This window comes from Penaeus japonicus, unplaced genomic scaffold, assembly GCF_977035675.1.
Source record: "Penaeus japonicus unplaced genomic scaffold, GWHDUDI00000001_assembly GWHDUDI00000026, whole genome shotgun sequence".
Lineage (NCBI taxonomy): Eukaryota > Metazoa > Arthropoda > Malacostraca > Decapoda > Penaeidae > Penaeus > Penaeus japonicus.
Window position 1 is genome coordinate 25,105,120 of NW_028234428.1, and position 16,230 is coordinate 25,121,349.

At 33.1% G+C, this 16,230-nt stretch overlaps 2 protein-coding genes across 11 annotated transcripts in view; both read right to left on the bottom strand.

The window, feature by feature from the left end:
- Positions 1-388: 388 nt before the first annotated feature.
- LOC122250374 (uncharacterized) lies at positions 389-8,640 on the bottom strand. 9 transcript variants are annotated; one of them, XM_043011763.2, is made up of 3 exons: positions 8,530-8,640; positions 4,864-5,066; positions 389-4,538 (listed from the first exon to the last, which is right to left on the bottom strand). In XM_043011763.2, the coding sequence occupies exons 2-3, from the start codon at positions 5,054-5,056 to the stop codon at positions 2,938-2,940; spliced, it is 1,794 nt and encodes a 597-aa protein (XP_042867697.2). In that variant the 5' UTR covers positions 5,057-5,066; positions 8,530-8,640; the 3' UTR covers positions 389-2,937. The 9 variants fall into 9 exon arrangements, with proteins under 9 accessions (XP_042867697.2, XP_086408307.1, XP_042867698.2 ...); XM_086552181.1 differs by having other exon boundaries at positions 389-4,551; XM_043011764.2 differs by having other exon boundaries at positions 8,439-8,578.
- Positions 8,641-10,728: 2,088 nt separating this feature from the next.
- Positions 10,729-16,230, bottom strand: part of Adi1 (acireductone dioxygenase 1) — a 6,148-nt gene continuing 646 nt past the window's right edge. For both annotated transcript variants that reach the window (XM_043011767.2, XM_086552187.1), the window contains exons 2-5: positions 14,114-14,248; positions 13,783-13,896; positions 13,032-13,211; positions 10,729-11,995 (exon numbers count right to left, since the gene is read on the bottom strand). In XM_043011767.2, the coding sequence (XP_042867701.1) occupies positions 11,849-11,995; positions 13,032-13,211; positions 13,783-13,896; positions 14,114-14,236 (564 nt within the window). In that variant the 5' untranslated portion in view covers positions 14,237-14,248 and the 3' untranslated portion in view covers positions 10,729-11,848. The remainder of the gene's footprint in view (positions 11,996-13,031; positions 13,212-13,782; positions 13,897-14,113; positions 14,249-16,230) is intronic.

Here is a 16,230-nt window from a genome sequence, read left to right on the forward strand (position 1 = left end):
GGTAACCACACACACTGTCGGTACACACACACACGATCACGTACACATTGCACTGAATGCGATAAGACGGTGGAAGGGTCTGAGGGTAAACCCCGCAGCCTCTGTCGATAGTTACTGAGGGGAGAGGGAACGGAGAGAGAGAGAGGGAACATTGACGGAGAGGGAGAGGGAGAGAAGGGGAGAGGGAGGGAGAGAGGGAGAGGGAGGGAGGGGAGAGGGAGAGGGAGAGGGAGAGGGAGAGGGAGAAGGGAGAAGGGAGAGGGAGAGGGAGAGGGAGAGGGAGAAGGGAGGGGGAGGAAGAGATAGAGGGAGGAGAGAAAGAAATGTAGTATTAATATAGTTTAATAATGAGTGTTTCTCTAATGTATGAAAAAATTAAACACTTCTCATCTTTTAAATATATTTTGTCTCTATGGCTTTTATCACAAGCCAAGTGTACATTCAGAATGTTTTTGTTTATGTATGTCAAGACATATTACTAAACACAAATGGATACTGACTATGCTCTTCCTATGTGCTTACATTATCTACATTCCTAAAGTAAAGTATAATGTTTTCTTTCATATAACAATTCTAGTTCCGTTCAATTTATATTTAACTCTCATGTAAATATTTGTTTATTACCTGACTATGAAATGTACAACATTATTCTACCTACATATCTCAAATAAATCATTAGATGTATGAAATTTACAAAGTGCAAGTTCTACAAAATATTTTGCTCAGAAAATGTTTTACACAGACTTGTTTTCTGCTCCATGTACTAGTCTATGAGAAATATTGCATGCATGGAAACCACATATGAAAATATCTCACATCAACCTTATAAAGCCTTAATGATACCACTTGAAGTAGTTCTTTCCTGAAGTGCTATTATGTACAATTTAGCCAATTGTTTCCCTCTACTGGTCAATACCACATTAACTAATATATCTTTGCATGTGCTCAACAAACTACTATATATACTCATTCTCATTAATCACATAAAGTTGACAAGGCAAAATTCATTCTTTTTCACATCTTTGACAACAACTGTTGCTAACAACCCTGTTTATTTTACTTAAACTTTTATTTTTTCATTCAGCGTTGATATAAAAACTGCCTTTCCAATCTCACGTTGAGATATAATGAGAATATCAAATTTCTGTATTTCATGAGAATACCAATTTTCTTATATCATAATCCCAGGTACAAATTGGTCCTACATCTAAATGTCACATCATACTGTGTGGGTGTGCAAAAGAGGTGAACACCATTATGTGGAACCTCACCTTCCAACTCCATCTAGCATGGGGTGATACTGACATTACTCTATTGCAGCCATGAATTCAGATATTGAATGACTTTCTAGTCAGGGTTAAATCCTGACACTGAATTGGTGTAGAGATGTGTTACAAATTAATTAAACAAATGGTAAAGCTATACAATTATCTGATCTGGTAAAACAGTTATACCCAGCCAATATAAAAGACAAAATAAAGCATAGCTATCTATATTTACCTATTTCTGTAAAACAGCCAATTTCAAACATAAATATCTAAAGGAACAATGTTCCTTACACTATTGTTTTATTGCACACATACTCATTTATGAAAATATTATTGCAGAAATACTAAGACATTTAAATTCAGCATATTTCTGTTCAATAATATGCAACAGATTGTCTTATATCAAGCATAAAAGGAGTCATATAAAGTGTGATATCAAGAGTGTGAGGTGCAGTTGGATGCAGCTTAAAGGAAAAAAAATATCACTATTTCCAAAGAATGTCATCATTCCACTGGCAAACTTTCTTCACTGGAAAAAAAAATGTCCCATTAATTTCTAAAATGCATCACATTACCAGGCTAAAGGGTAATTTGAGCAAAACTCTTCCACCTACATCAAGTCACTGCCACACACCAACAACTATACAAAAATGTGTAACAAAACAACATCTGGTAACATTACTATCTAAAACCTGTAACCATTTGAATATAGACAATGTCAGTAAACAGGATATACTCTTAACAATTACCCTATCCTATACCTTTTATGTAACACAGATTGAAAAATCATTTCCATAACATTACTTCTGATATCAGGCATTTTTTTTACAATGCCATCTATAAGGAAAAAATCAAATATATTGGTGACTACCCATAAAAGCCCATACAAACTTCCATTTTATCCCACTAAATCTTATAGACATATATACCATACATATAAACTCTAACAACTGACACAGCAGTGGAGTGTATGTGGTTTTCTACCACACACTCCACAATGCCTGAGTTTGATACTGGTACTTGTTTTTTCTTTCATTCTTTCAGCCTAACCCCAAAAGAACCCACATCGACCATAGGAATTTCAGTTTACATTTGGGAAAAATATGCAAACATTTTTATCTACTATGGAAGAGAAGGGGTGGGGAGGGTAAAGCACCCTATGGATTGGATATGATCTTCTATTTTAGATTAATCAGAGTTACCAAAGAGGGTCACTGCCATACAAAGTTTACTTTAAAACTCATAAAAACAATAACGACAAGTTGATCAATCTAACTAATTCTTTTTCAGTATCACTTGGTATCAGAATGGCACAAAGAAAAGTTGAAGTTCCTAAGTACTTATATTATATGATTATGTAATTGATATACATCTCTATACGTAAACCAAATAAATTGCACTCCAGCAACAGCCCATGCTGCATAGGATGGTTCATTTTGGGAAAAAATGGCAAAACAACTGATGCTACCAAACGTGACTAGATTTTGCTTTTCATTTCATTCTTTTTTTCAAAAAATTCTGTCTGTATAAAAGTTTTACACTATAATATGACTTTTTTTTCTTCTTTTCTTTTATATAAACTTTAAATACAATAGAAAATGCTCCTCTCTTTATACAAAACAAAACACTTATCTCACTAGTATGAAGCTCATCTTCTATCACATCAGAATTACAAACTTGTATCATTTGATTCATCGTGCCTCTTGATGTGGAATGCAAGTTTGTCCTTCCTTGAGAAAGTTGCAGAGCAGTGATGACACACATAGGGTTTTTCCCCAGTATGGGACTTCATGTGACGTAACATGTCCCCTTTCCGCATAAATGCGTTATTGCATCTGTCACATTTGAAGGGACGCTCACCAGTGTGTGACCTCATATGAGTCTCAAGGCTGCTCTGTGACACAACCCACTTCCCACAGACTGTGCACTGAGCACGCTGATTTCTTGCTTTCTCAAGATTTGTGTTTTCTGCTGCCTTCTCCACTAGTCCTGAAGTGGTTTCCTCATGATTCAAAAGATGGGCTTCATAGTTCTTTTTCACTTTGAACTGTTTATTACATACACTGCATTCAAAAAGTGTTCTGTCACTATGTATTTCCATGTGAGATTGAAGATTGTATACCTTTTTAAATGTATGGCCACATATTTCACAGGTGTATATCTTTTCTTCCACTTTTTTGGCATACTGTGTCTCACATTCATCTTCAATTTCCTCATTTTCAATCTTTATCTCCTGAAAATTAACAGATTCCATGTCTGTCCACAAATTCTGATTTGAACTTCTCAGAAACAATGAATTTCTTCTTCTCTTTAGATGTATATTCATGTGCTTAAGCATGTGGTCTTTACGAGCAAATGCTTTGCCACATGATTCGCATGAGTGTGGTTTTTCACCTGTATGACTTCTTCTATGAATGCTGAGCTTATGAGCTTTCTTGAAGGTTTTGGAGCAATATTCACAACAGTACATGCCATTCCGTTTAATGAGTTTTCTCTTTGGCTGTTTCAGTTTCTCTGCATCTTCTTTACTTACTGGGTCTAACTTTTGAATTACAATTTCCTTTGGGATACTTTCCATCAATTCCTTGCTAGATGTTGGCTGAGAAATTACCTCTTCCTTTACTGTGCCTTCATTTACACTGACAGGACTAATAACCGGTTCTTCTATTACTTCTAAGGTAACCTCAGGAATTGGTGTTATCATGATCTCACTTGACTGTGGGATGGATTGAGAAAATGTTTCTTTGTTCAGCTCATGTCCGTGCCTTTCTATCTGGTGCTTCCGCAGCCTCTCAGACCGAGCGTACTGCGCACCACAGAAGCAAGCAAATGGTTTCTCACCCGTGTGAACTCTCAAATGTCTGTTGTACTTGTAAGTCTGATTGAACTGCATATGACAGTAAGGGCAAGTGTAGAGGGGAGCTCTTGTGAAAGGCAAAGGAAGCCCTCTGCTCACAAGGTCCAGGTGCTTAGCTTCTTCCAAGAGAGCATCACGCTGGTTCTCGCTCACATTGTGGGTTGTTGCGTGCATCTTCAGGTGGTCGATGCGGCTGAATCTTTTCCCGCAGAAGCATATATAAGGCTTCTCTCCAGTGTGAATTCTCTTGTGGGTGCTCAGCTTGTCAGAACGGGCAAAACTTTTGTGGCATACCTCACACACGTATGGTCTTTCGCCAGTGTGAGTTCTCAAGTGCACTCTCATCTTGTTTCGAGAAACCAATCTAAAGCAGTAAGGGCACTTCTTCCCGTTCGCAAGAATTATGTCTCCAGCTGGAAAAATAAACTACATGCAGTCAGTACTGAAAACCACAATTAGGATATGAAAGGAAGAAAGGGAGAGGGAGAGGATAAGGGAAATGAGGAAGAATATAATGGAAAAAGTTGATGAGCAAAAGTGAGAGATGCAGAACAGAGATGTGAAGAGATGGAGAAGGATTTGAGGACAGAGGGAGAGAAGAAGATTAATAGAAAAGAAGAAAGAGAGGAATTATAGAAAAAAAAAAAAAAAATACAAATTAAAATCGTTCATTAATATAACATGTCTCAATAATATAAATATATATAATATCTACCTCAAAAATCAAATGCCCCTCACCTTGTATATTCGACTTCTCTTGCTCATTAATCCACTTTGCTTTAGCTTCCTCCTGGTCCCCTGTGTCTTGTAGTGGGTCATCCTCCCAGCTCTCCAGTGGTTCAATCTGGGGCTCTTCATCCACTGACACATACACATTGAGGAACTGAGAGATGTCAAGCACATCATTTGTTCTGTCAGGTGGGTCTGACATTGTCCCTCACCTGAAAATGGGATATTGTGATCTTTAACAAAATACTTATGGATGTGGGATAACGTCTAGACATTGTCTCCATTCAACAGAGAGAGAAAAAATATCTCTTGAATATTGGAAAAAGGAAAAAGAAAATGAGAAGAAGAAAAAATCATAACCAATTTAATGTTACCTACTTTGTACTAGAATCAGGTTTATACTATTAATGCCTATGAAATCTCTGCAATCTATAATAACAAAAAAATATATTCAAAACTCATGCTTGTATGTGAAAAAACTTTTGAATAACTCTTTTCTTGATTTCTTTTTTTGTTCCTTCAAATAATTAATAAAAATAAAAATAATATCTACATTGCTTTAGCTAGTCATTCTGTTGACTGCTTGATGCATGTAATAATAGTTATAATAAAAAAAAAAAAAATAAATAAACTATTTTGGAAAGGTGTCATAATAAATATGACTTAACTTGTGACTGAATAACTCAATATGTGCAACATATTCGATGCAAAAAAGAAAGAGAAAAATAAAAGAACAGAAAGACAAGAAAGAAAGAAGAAAACGATGCATAAACTTGTAACTCCTTGCAACTTGATTAAGCCATTTATTTATTTCCTTATTTTTATTTTCAAAAATAGAAAATAAAATAAAATAAAATCTATAAATAAAAAAGTAATACTTGGTGGGCCATTCATGTGGGGACCTTTAAGATCAAAAGGTGTACCAATTATCAGCTGCACGAGGAAAAATAATTCAAATGACATTCAAAGGCAGATAAAAAGTTCTATACAGATACTTTAATAGATCTTAAACACACCCTATGTAATTTCCTAGATGCCTAATTTCATAATTCAATCCTTTAACAATCCATGAAGGATGCTATAAAAAATTCTTATATTAAATATCCAAAATCAATTAATATTTTCTGCAAAATGCACTTTTTGTTTTAAAAAGCATGACTTAAGCCCTAAAATTAAACTGCTTTGATTGAGTACATCATCATTAATCCCTTTACAATGGATGACGTGATGTGCCTGGTATTCACACTGGGTGATGTGAACGTGCTGTCAAGGCTTTTTGTTAGGTCTTCCAGTTTTGAAAACAAATTGGCATGCTGGGTTTGTGAATATAGCCACAGAGCATCAGTAATGAAAAATTCATTATCTGATTGTGTTATCCTTCACTTTTGCAAATTATATAGTATTAAGTACCATTTTGGTTCCTTGATGATGATGATGATGATGATGATGATGATGATGATGATGATGATGATGATGATGATGATGATGATGATGATGATGATGATGATGATAATAATAATAATAAATAAAAACAATAATGCATTTGGTTATCACTATAGTGAAGCAGCTTCACACAATATAAACTGACTTTTCCCACTCTTTCAATCACTCAATGTAAAACTAGAGCCATTTTTGTTTTAATAATGAGAGAATTATATGTGTTATATCACAGGCTTTATCAATACTGCAGTTGACTAAAATTGTAGTATAGGGTCTATATCCGCTCATAATTTTCTTTATACTTAGTGTGATAAAAGTATTATTGTTTCATTAAAAAGCAACTTCATTTTTTTCATATTCGTGTACTGTGAATGAATACAAAAAATATAACCATCCACAATGAAGATAAAATGAAGAAGTAAGGAAGAGGAAGGACACCTGTGCTTATGACTGTGAGAGCCACAGTACAAGTCATCCCTACTGGTACAGGGGCACATTGTAGACCCTGGGAATGGCTTGAGTCACCTTTCTCATCTCATTCTGCCTGCACAGCCTTCATCACTGGTACTTGAGTGCAAGAGGTTGGCAATTTGCTGTGTTCCATTGCTCTTTAAAGATAGTACTTGTTAGAGACCGTATGGATAGGTGCCATTCAAGGCTCTCTCTCCTGCTGGTACTAGGAGAAAGTGGCGCAATCTAGGTTTTCGATTTTTAGTGAAACCCATTCAGCTAAATATCACAGCAGTTTTAGTAATTATAATTGCAATTGTCATCACTACTCACTAATTACTCATAGTACAATAAAGAAACACAGAGATCAAAAATCCCCCCACGTCATTTATGTCATGATGCCTGTCATCAGATCAAAAACTCCTGCGTAGTGTACGTCATGACACCTGAAATGGTTTAAAGTCTATCCAAGACATCTTACAATGAATGAGAATGAAACAGTGGGAAAAAATTAACTAAAAAGTATGGGTAATTAGGAATGATGTGTTAACCTAATCATACTCAAATTGACCAAAACTGACTAATCATGATCTAGAATTTGTTTCAGTTTTGCAGTGGTGTTCACATGCAGAGGACATTTCCATATTGAATGATTTGCTTTATATATATATTTTTTTTATACAGAATTTGAAAATCCAAAGATTGGGCATTTATTGCAACTAGGAGCAGACATAATAGAATATTAGCGGTTCTTAACCCTATGGTGACACAGCTAAATTTCCGATGCCTGGGCGTCATGCCAGTGTGACGTTTCCAATGCAATATTGCAATGGCCCGGTATAGGGGTTTTCGCGTAGTGCGTGCCCCGTCGGGAAAGGGTTAAGGGTTAAAACTCCACTACCACAGAAAATGCTTGCTTATATCTCACCATGACACCATCTACCTGCCCACTTGAATAATCTCACAATGTTGGAATAGACCAGTGTTGCTAGAACTGGAAACGCAATGTAAAACATATTTAGTTCTATGAGATGTGCAACAAAAATAAAACAATTCCTGCTATTTCATGTGGGTCTCAGACAATGCTGGGTAGATATGATAAAATTAAGGGGAAGGGAGTTAAAGATCAAAATATATAAAAGATGAAAAGGTTACACTGCCCTTATTGGCTGAAACATAACTAAAACTAAAGAAATGATATATAATAGGTAAGTATTATACATTGTTAACAACTTAAACATGATCCAATATAATGCTCCTTCTACACACTAAGCAACCAAGACCAAAGTAACCAAGGACATATATGACAAACAAAGTATATCTGATGTATCCTGAATAAAACATCTTTAAAAAACACCTGACTTGTATAACCGTGGATAAGTCTGAAATCCGATTTTGTCTAAAAGCGAAAGGGGGCGATGGTCATAAATTATGCAGACTGTGTCATTAACAGGTGGATTCCTCAGTAGCAACGGATAGAGTAATAGTAGTTGCGACTTACGCAATAAAACATGTCTCCGTTATAATACTCGTTATTGAAAGAGAACGACGTGTATTCAGCGTGTTAGCCCCAGACTCTTCATAGTACATATAAACGAATGACTTAAAGATAACAGAAGTAAACATAAAGTGCGTGTTCGTATATTACTTCAATATCTTTTATTACCATCGATGTCAATCCTCTCTTTACTTACCAAAAGTTGCCTAACTACTAACACCATGAACTGAAATGGCTTTAGCACCTGAGTTTCTACCCTGGACGTTAAATAAGATAATAAATAATACCTTAAAAGACAATGATATATGACAGAAAGGCGTCAATCTTGTAAACAAACGAATTAAGAGACCGCGAGTGTAAATACTCTTTCCGTCTCTTAATTTTATTTTCCTCATGTGTTTGTTCTGCCGATATGATATTAAATTAACCATTGATATATTTACATGTGTGTCTTTTACACTATCATGCCGTTACCTTTTTGTTCTCTTGATAATCGTTTGTTATTTTTTTTTATGAAGTTATCGATTTTAGGCTTAGGTATTTTAGGACTGCTTTACTTTGGAATATATTTCCAATAAAGGGAGACATATAAATGGAGAAATGACCATAAGTTTGAGATTCACGAAGTGTACTTATGACTGTGATATTCTTAATAATGATGGACAACTAAGGAATGAATATTCATGTCACTTGTAACTGAATCAGCAGGTTGTATTTATTTATTTATTTATTTTTTATAGAAAGGCTTCGCTGTATGTTTTAGAAATGCCATTAATTTTGAAATTGGATTTATCATTATTTTCTATTACTTGTTTTATTGGTATATCTTTTCTTTGATTTTTTTTCTTTTTTTTTTGTTATTCATCTTCGGGTTTTTCTTCACTGCCCCCTTTTGTTTTATCTCTTGTTGCATGCATTTCCATACAAACAAATTCTCTTTTAACATTTACCCCATATACCCAAACTCACAATTTCAGCCTGTTATAAAGGATTAATAAGACACGTTTCACAAAGCTACTGCCCTTGTCATACTCTAAATGGAAGATAAACGTGAGAAAATGATACCTACACAACAATGATTTTTTTTTACACATCAGGAAATGCCTCATTATCTCATGGCAAATCCTTTACTCATGACTGTTTATGCTTCAGTGCATTTCATATCATGACTCGAAGATTCTCAAAAGATGGGCTTTTTGTTTTGTTTTGGGAGGGTTATTTCTGTCTTTCCTCACTCTGTGTCAACAATTTGATCATGCTATTATGATGAAAGTTATTTAACTAAATAATGATTAAAACAATAGTTCATACTGATATGGCAAATATTTTTCCCTGCTGTTATTTGTGTTACAGTATGCCTTTTCTCCTCTTGCAAAGCAATTTTTGCCTGATTGTATTTAGATATAATAATTTTAGGGGTGTCTCTAGATTCTTTGTTGCAAAGCACAGAATTGTATAAAACACTATAGTATAAATTTTAAACTGCAAGGTATTTTATTTGTGATGGTCATGTAATGTAATTTAGTACCATAAAAATATGTAGACTTTCCTTTATATCCCTATAGATACATTTCCTGCATTTGATAAAAAGTGATTCCAGTCTCATCTTTCTCAAATTCTGACATTTATTTCTCTCATACTAATTCTAACAATAGTTTTTTTTTTCATCACTTTTTCAAGTGTTTAAGGATAATTTTTTTTTTTATCCATTCTTAACCTCTCACCATCTGTGCACATCAGTATGTTTTTGGTCAACAGATGCTGGGATTTATTTACCCTATCCATGCCCAACAAACTTTCCTGCTTGACCCCTCCCAACTATATGACAATATCTCCTAACTACTACTACTACATGAGAACTCCTCTAAACATCCACAGCTATACTCCCACATCTTTTAAAGCCTGTATCCGCAGACATGCAATTGCCAAAAGCAGAGGATAAGTTGCGCAACTCAGCATTTATGGGTTAATAAAAGAAAGTACTGTAGAAATTATACTGATAAAAATCATATTTTAGTTACATATTTGACATCAAAACATTAAAAGGGCTACACCTACACATAACTTCCTACAGCAAGATAAGAGCTCCTTTGAAAACCGGCATAAAAACAATTGAAGATCACTCAATTGTATCACTTAATCTTCTGATGATTTCTTACTTTTTTCCCTTTTTTTCTCAGGAGCCACCATGTAATATTAATTTTCTCCATCTAGACCAACTATACACATGTTACTCCTCAACAAGTGCTTCTTCCACAACCGTCCTGATGTTGTTATAACATCTCCACTTTGAGCTCCATTGTTTTCTTGTTCCTGGTATCCTTCCTTTTACCATATTCAGTATTTCTTGTTTTTATGATTCTAAACCACTTAAACAATACTAATTGTTCCTCTCACTTCTTCATCCCTTGTAATATCAAAAGTCTCACTTCAAAAAAAAAAGTTCCATAAAGCTCATAGAATAGGTTTTAATCTTAAAAGTACAGTTTCTGTGATTTTCGTTTTTATTCAACAAAAGACTTTGATTATCAAAATGCAATACAAAAATAATGTTGGTAACAAGATGGGTAGTGTTGGAAGAATTCAATGTTTGATGTATCTTTATTTGATTTTAAAAAATCTGGTATTCTATAGTTTCTCTAACATTTTAAAAACATTAAAAAATTTGCTATTCTATTTTTAATTAACAAAACAAATTTAATGGGGAAACAATATCATATCACATTTATTCACCAATATATCATTATTCTGAAATATAACCTATTGCATATCTTTACTGTATTTCTTGATTAACAAATGTAAAAGTACAAACATACTTTGGTAACTGGAAGAGACTATCACACAATTTTTTTGCTTCTCATATTGCATCATATATATACATATACATATACATATAAATATATATATTATTTATTGTACAATGTGAACATACAAATGTATAATATTGTAATATTATAATGCATGGGCAAAATTGTAGCCCAAAATTTTAACAGCAACATTCTGAATGTCCTTTCAGAATTCTATATACCCAATTCTATAATTAACAATGGGAGTTGACAATTCAGTTCACAAACTCTGTATGCTGAATCATACACATGTAACAACAGTATAGGTTATCATATAATCAGTGATTAACTAATACATTACAATATGATGTTAATGTAAGCGAACATTCAATAAGCCAATGAATTAAAAAACATATGAAGATATGGCATAAAGGAATATGTTAGTGTTTTTAGTTTAAAAACTATTTTTTCTAATATCAATAATATAAAATGAATGCAAGAATTACAAAGTCTGAAATTAAAATGGGAATTACAAGTTATACATGAGTAAGATTATTTTCCTTCAAAGCAAATTAAACAATATAATATTCAATACTTTTGGAGGTTAAATGATACATTAGTAATAATGCCTTTTACTTCACAAAACAACTTGTATACTGTATTCTGCCTTGATACATGAAAAAACAAAATGAGTTAAATAAAAATATCAACAGTACTAAAATACTCTTATCAAATTAACAAATACTCTATCAAATTTAACAAAGCAATCTGCAGATATATATTTGTAACTTCAATAATAATAACTTCAAATAACGTCCTTTCACATCTTCTTTCCCACTACCTCCTCACTAAAGCCTTCTTTCTGCTTCTTTTCATACTCTTTGCGAGCATCCATGTCATCGGCAGGTCGGTTGTGCGCAGTCCACACTGGAACCCCTACGAACAGTCTCATGGCCTTGATGTAGTTCTGTGAAAGAGGTGAAACGTGTACCAAAATATATGAAAAGAAAAAAAAGGAAAAGAAAAAGAAAAGTAAACATGAATATAATAAAGTCAGAGAAAAGGAATAAAACAAAGAAGAAAAAAAAATGCAATATAAAGGAAAATGAAGAAGAGAAGGAGGAAGAAGAAGAAAAAAAATATACTATAAAGAAAAAGGAAGAAGAAGAAAACAGAAAATAATGGGACTGGTAATGGTTATCTGATTAGTCAATTTCAAAGCATTCTCCTCCCTTTGTTGAGCAAAATCCACACTTATAGTATTTTTCTTTATTTGTTAAATGGTTTACATTAGAGGTATAAGATGATAGTCCTGTCCAAAGAAAAATCTGGCAACGTTTGGCAGTTGTCAAACAAAAACAAATATTAAATACTGCTTGATATTTAATTTCATGATTTGTCTCTATTTCATTTCGTATTTGTTATCATCAAATCCTCTTTATTTGTTATATGATGAATTTAGTGATGTAAATGAAGATGATGATAGAATAATGAAAGGACAAATCGTACTTGAAATACAGTTACTTTCTAACTAACTATTTGCCTAATTTTCTCTGACTTCGGATCTTTTCTAGGAATTTTCTTTCACCTATAATAAGTCCTAGAGTTTTTTCACATTTGAGAGAGAAGTTAGGAAATTTCCTGAGAATCTCTATAAATATCAGCCCTGATTCTCTGAATTCATTGGCTGTATAGAGGGATGAGTATGCAAAACTTCTTTTCGTCTAATTTCCTGATGTTAATCTTGAAAAGATATCTATTTCTTGAATGCATGGAAGTTTCCTGGCAGTCCTAATGCATATGCAATTTCATTGATCTTATTCGATCAAGAAAAATATAAAGTCACTGTAACTAAAAAAGTATCTGATCCATTTTATTCTGATTAGAAAACTACCCATTTAGCTTTAATCTGACTAAAAAACTATCTAATCTTCCAAAGTCATGATTAGAATACAAAAAAATTTCCAGTAACCTAAGCTGCTTTTTAAAAAATCTTTTTTTACCTCGGTATCTAAGGTGAATCTGTGATAGATTCCAGCTGGCAGAATAAGGAGGTCGCCAGGTAGCACTTTAACTCTGATCCACTTGTCGTCCTTGTCTCGAACATCAAAATACCCAGAGCCTTCCAGTACAAAGCGAATTTCTTCATCGGTGTGGATGTGTTCCTCATAAAAGATTTTGAGCTGAGGGGGTCACAGGGGAAGGGGTCAATAATTATTGGAACAAACATTAAGATTTGTTTATTAGTTCACACAATCAATAGCTGAAGGCAAACTGTGTTTCTTTTTTACAATTGATGTATCTAAAATTAGAATTTTAAGAGAGTTTCATATACATATATGTACAATCATAAAGAATCCTTGTAATTATAATCATAACAAAACTTAATGCATGTCTTTAGAATTATAAGCTAACTTCAATGTACATCTATTTGTCAGTTATCATTATCAATAGCTAAAAAGAAACTGGTTATCTTATAATTAATTAAGGATGTCTCATAGTATTGTTACATCATAATTTCTGAATTCAATCAAATCTTTATGTACAACCATCTCATTACATTTTTTTTCATTAAACTTTTAATCTTCTGTAAAAATGATTTCCTGAACAGGGTTACAGGAATCTACACTATGCCATTCAACTTTAACAAAAAACTTTCATAGTAATTTTAAAAAAATAATTGCAGTGTGATATGAGAATTGTCATAATGTTCATGTTTCATAAAAATGACAAGGGAACTGAAAGTGTACCAACCTTTTCTTCATAATTTGGGAGCTTCTCTGGTGAGACCTGAATGACGTCTGAGTTTGTGTAGCCACGACTGGTTGTAATTTTTTCAAGCTCGGGTTCATAATTTTTCTCGTCCAGCTAAGATAGAATAAGTTGGGGATTGTCATCATATCCTTGGATTCAGTTTGCAATTGAATCATTATTCATTAATAGCTTTCTAATATAAAAAATTAATGTTATATCCTACTCCTCTCAAGAACTGCTTTATTAAACAAGTCATAAGAAAAGATGCTCTCAAAACTACAAACAGACAATTATCAAACTTTCTCTATATAACTGTTTATCGTGTACCAACCTTCCAATAGAGAACGCCGGTATCAGCATAAAGTTTCTCAAGGGTCACATATTGGGGTGGTGAAAGATGGTGCTCCTTCCTCTTGTCCTCATCACTGTTGTCCATGTACCAAGCACACACCATCTTGTTTGCTAACTGTTAAGAAGATAAAGGACTATTGTATTTAAACTTTAGCTTTGATTTCAAGCAAATTCCAATCAATACAAAGAAAAAAACATTAGTACCGATGGTAACGGATAAGCCATAAGATCCTCTTCAAAACTTATCAGAAGTCCCTGTCACTTAATCTTCAAAGAATTATGGATAATTATGATAATCCTACACTATAGAACCATTAAAAAACATGACTAAATTCAATGAAAATCTTGTGATTGAAGCTGTAGCTAGAAAGCTTGTATGAGGCTGGCTAGCAAAAACATGGGCCTATTTCCAAAGCTCTTAACTCAATCCCGACAGGCTCGGCAAGAAGTGGCAACCCCCTACGCTGGGACTATGCAATATTGCATCAGGAACGTCACACTGGTGTGTCGCCCCGTCATCAGGCATTTAGCCATGTCACACAGGTGTGACACACTGTCATCATTAGGTTAATTAATTTACTGAAGTCTAAAACTTCTCCAAGAATGGATGAACCTTTGAAAAGTAAAGAAATTGTGTGACAAGATAGCCTACATATTTTACCTAATCTCACCTAGCAACTGTCTTTATCTACTAGACTGAACCAAGATATGATAAGAGGATACATGATTGATTAAACAATTTAACGGAAATAATGAAAGAATGCAAAGCAACTTCAGCAACAAGACATGAAAACTTATCAGTGACATGAAGGCAAAATTGATTATAAATTTTAATATCAACTGCCCTAACATGGTATTTGGCACCATCTACCCTGTAAATCTTACCCATTTCTACCTTACCTTGCTGTAATAATAAGACTAATAGTGATAATATCAACACTGATAATAAAAATAATGATAATGATGATTATGTTGATGGTGATGATAATGATAAGACTATCATTAGAATAATATTAACATTCATGATAATAGGAAGATGTATATAGAATATCATAATTTTAAATTTCATCAGCTTTAGGAAAATTATAATACTAGTTGTGTAGTATATACTCTATATCTTATGGTCATGTGGGTTAGACTCTATGTAAAGGAAGTAATATAGGTTTATGATAGGACAAAAATTACACTTTCTAGTTTCTATACACTTCTATATGCTTTGGTTACATTAGACTCCTTGATGTCACAACTTGGGTAGAAACTTGAAAAAAGATGTTTACAATGACAAGTAACATTCAGTTTATTGAGAACAATCTTTCAAAAACATCAGTAAAAAGTTGATTATCTTTATGATTTAAATACACCAATGACATCAGCATGATATTGAAAAATGGAAACAAACTGAGAGACATGACCTATTGATTTTGCAAATAAAAAATTATCATTATGACAATAATCCTGATTACAATAATGATTTTAAACTAATAAAATAGATGTTTATATATATAATTCCTTATAAACAAAGATAAAAGGAGAAATACTCTGCCGTTTCAATTTCCTGCCAAATATATGCCGTTGCAAGATGAATATGATCATAATGATGATGATGATAATGGTGATGATAATGTTAATCATGATGCTTATGCTACTATAAAGTATAAATTTTTTTGTAAATAACTTAGACTTTCTGATGTGCCATGACAAGATTGCCATTGCATGATATTTGCCCCCTGACTTTTAGGTCCATTTTGCCAGTATGTACTAATGCCATCTAGTGATATTGGGTTAACAGCAACATCTGAATTATTCATAACATAATGCAGAACAGACAGGACATTCCTCTTATATCTGACAATAACCAGTACATGAAAATGTGGGACTGATTATCATATATATATATATATATATATATATATATATATATATATATATATATATATATATATATATATATACACACACACACACACACATATATATATATATATATATATATATATATATATATATATGTTCATAAAATTGTGTTCAATAGGAAGAAAAAATAATATTTTCTCACAGTAATATAATGGATGTTTCAGTTCAATATATAAAAGTAAA

Coding starts and splice junctions, on each gene's coding strand:
- LOC122250374 (XM_086552179.1), bottom strand. CDS start 6,769: ATGACTTGTACTGTGGCTCTCACAGTCATAAGCACAG. Junction 5,067..6,732: donor TCTCACAGTCATAAGCACAG/GTGTCCTTCCTC, acceptor TCCCATTTTCAG/GTGAGGGACAATGTCAGACC. Junction 4,552..4,863: donor AGAGAAGTCGAATATACAAG/GTGAGGGGCATT, acceptor GACTGCATGTAG/TTTATTTTTCCAGCTGGAGA.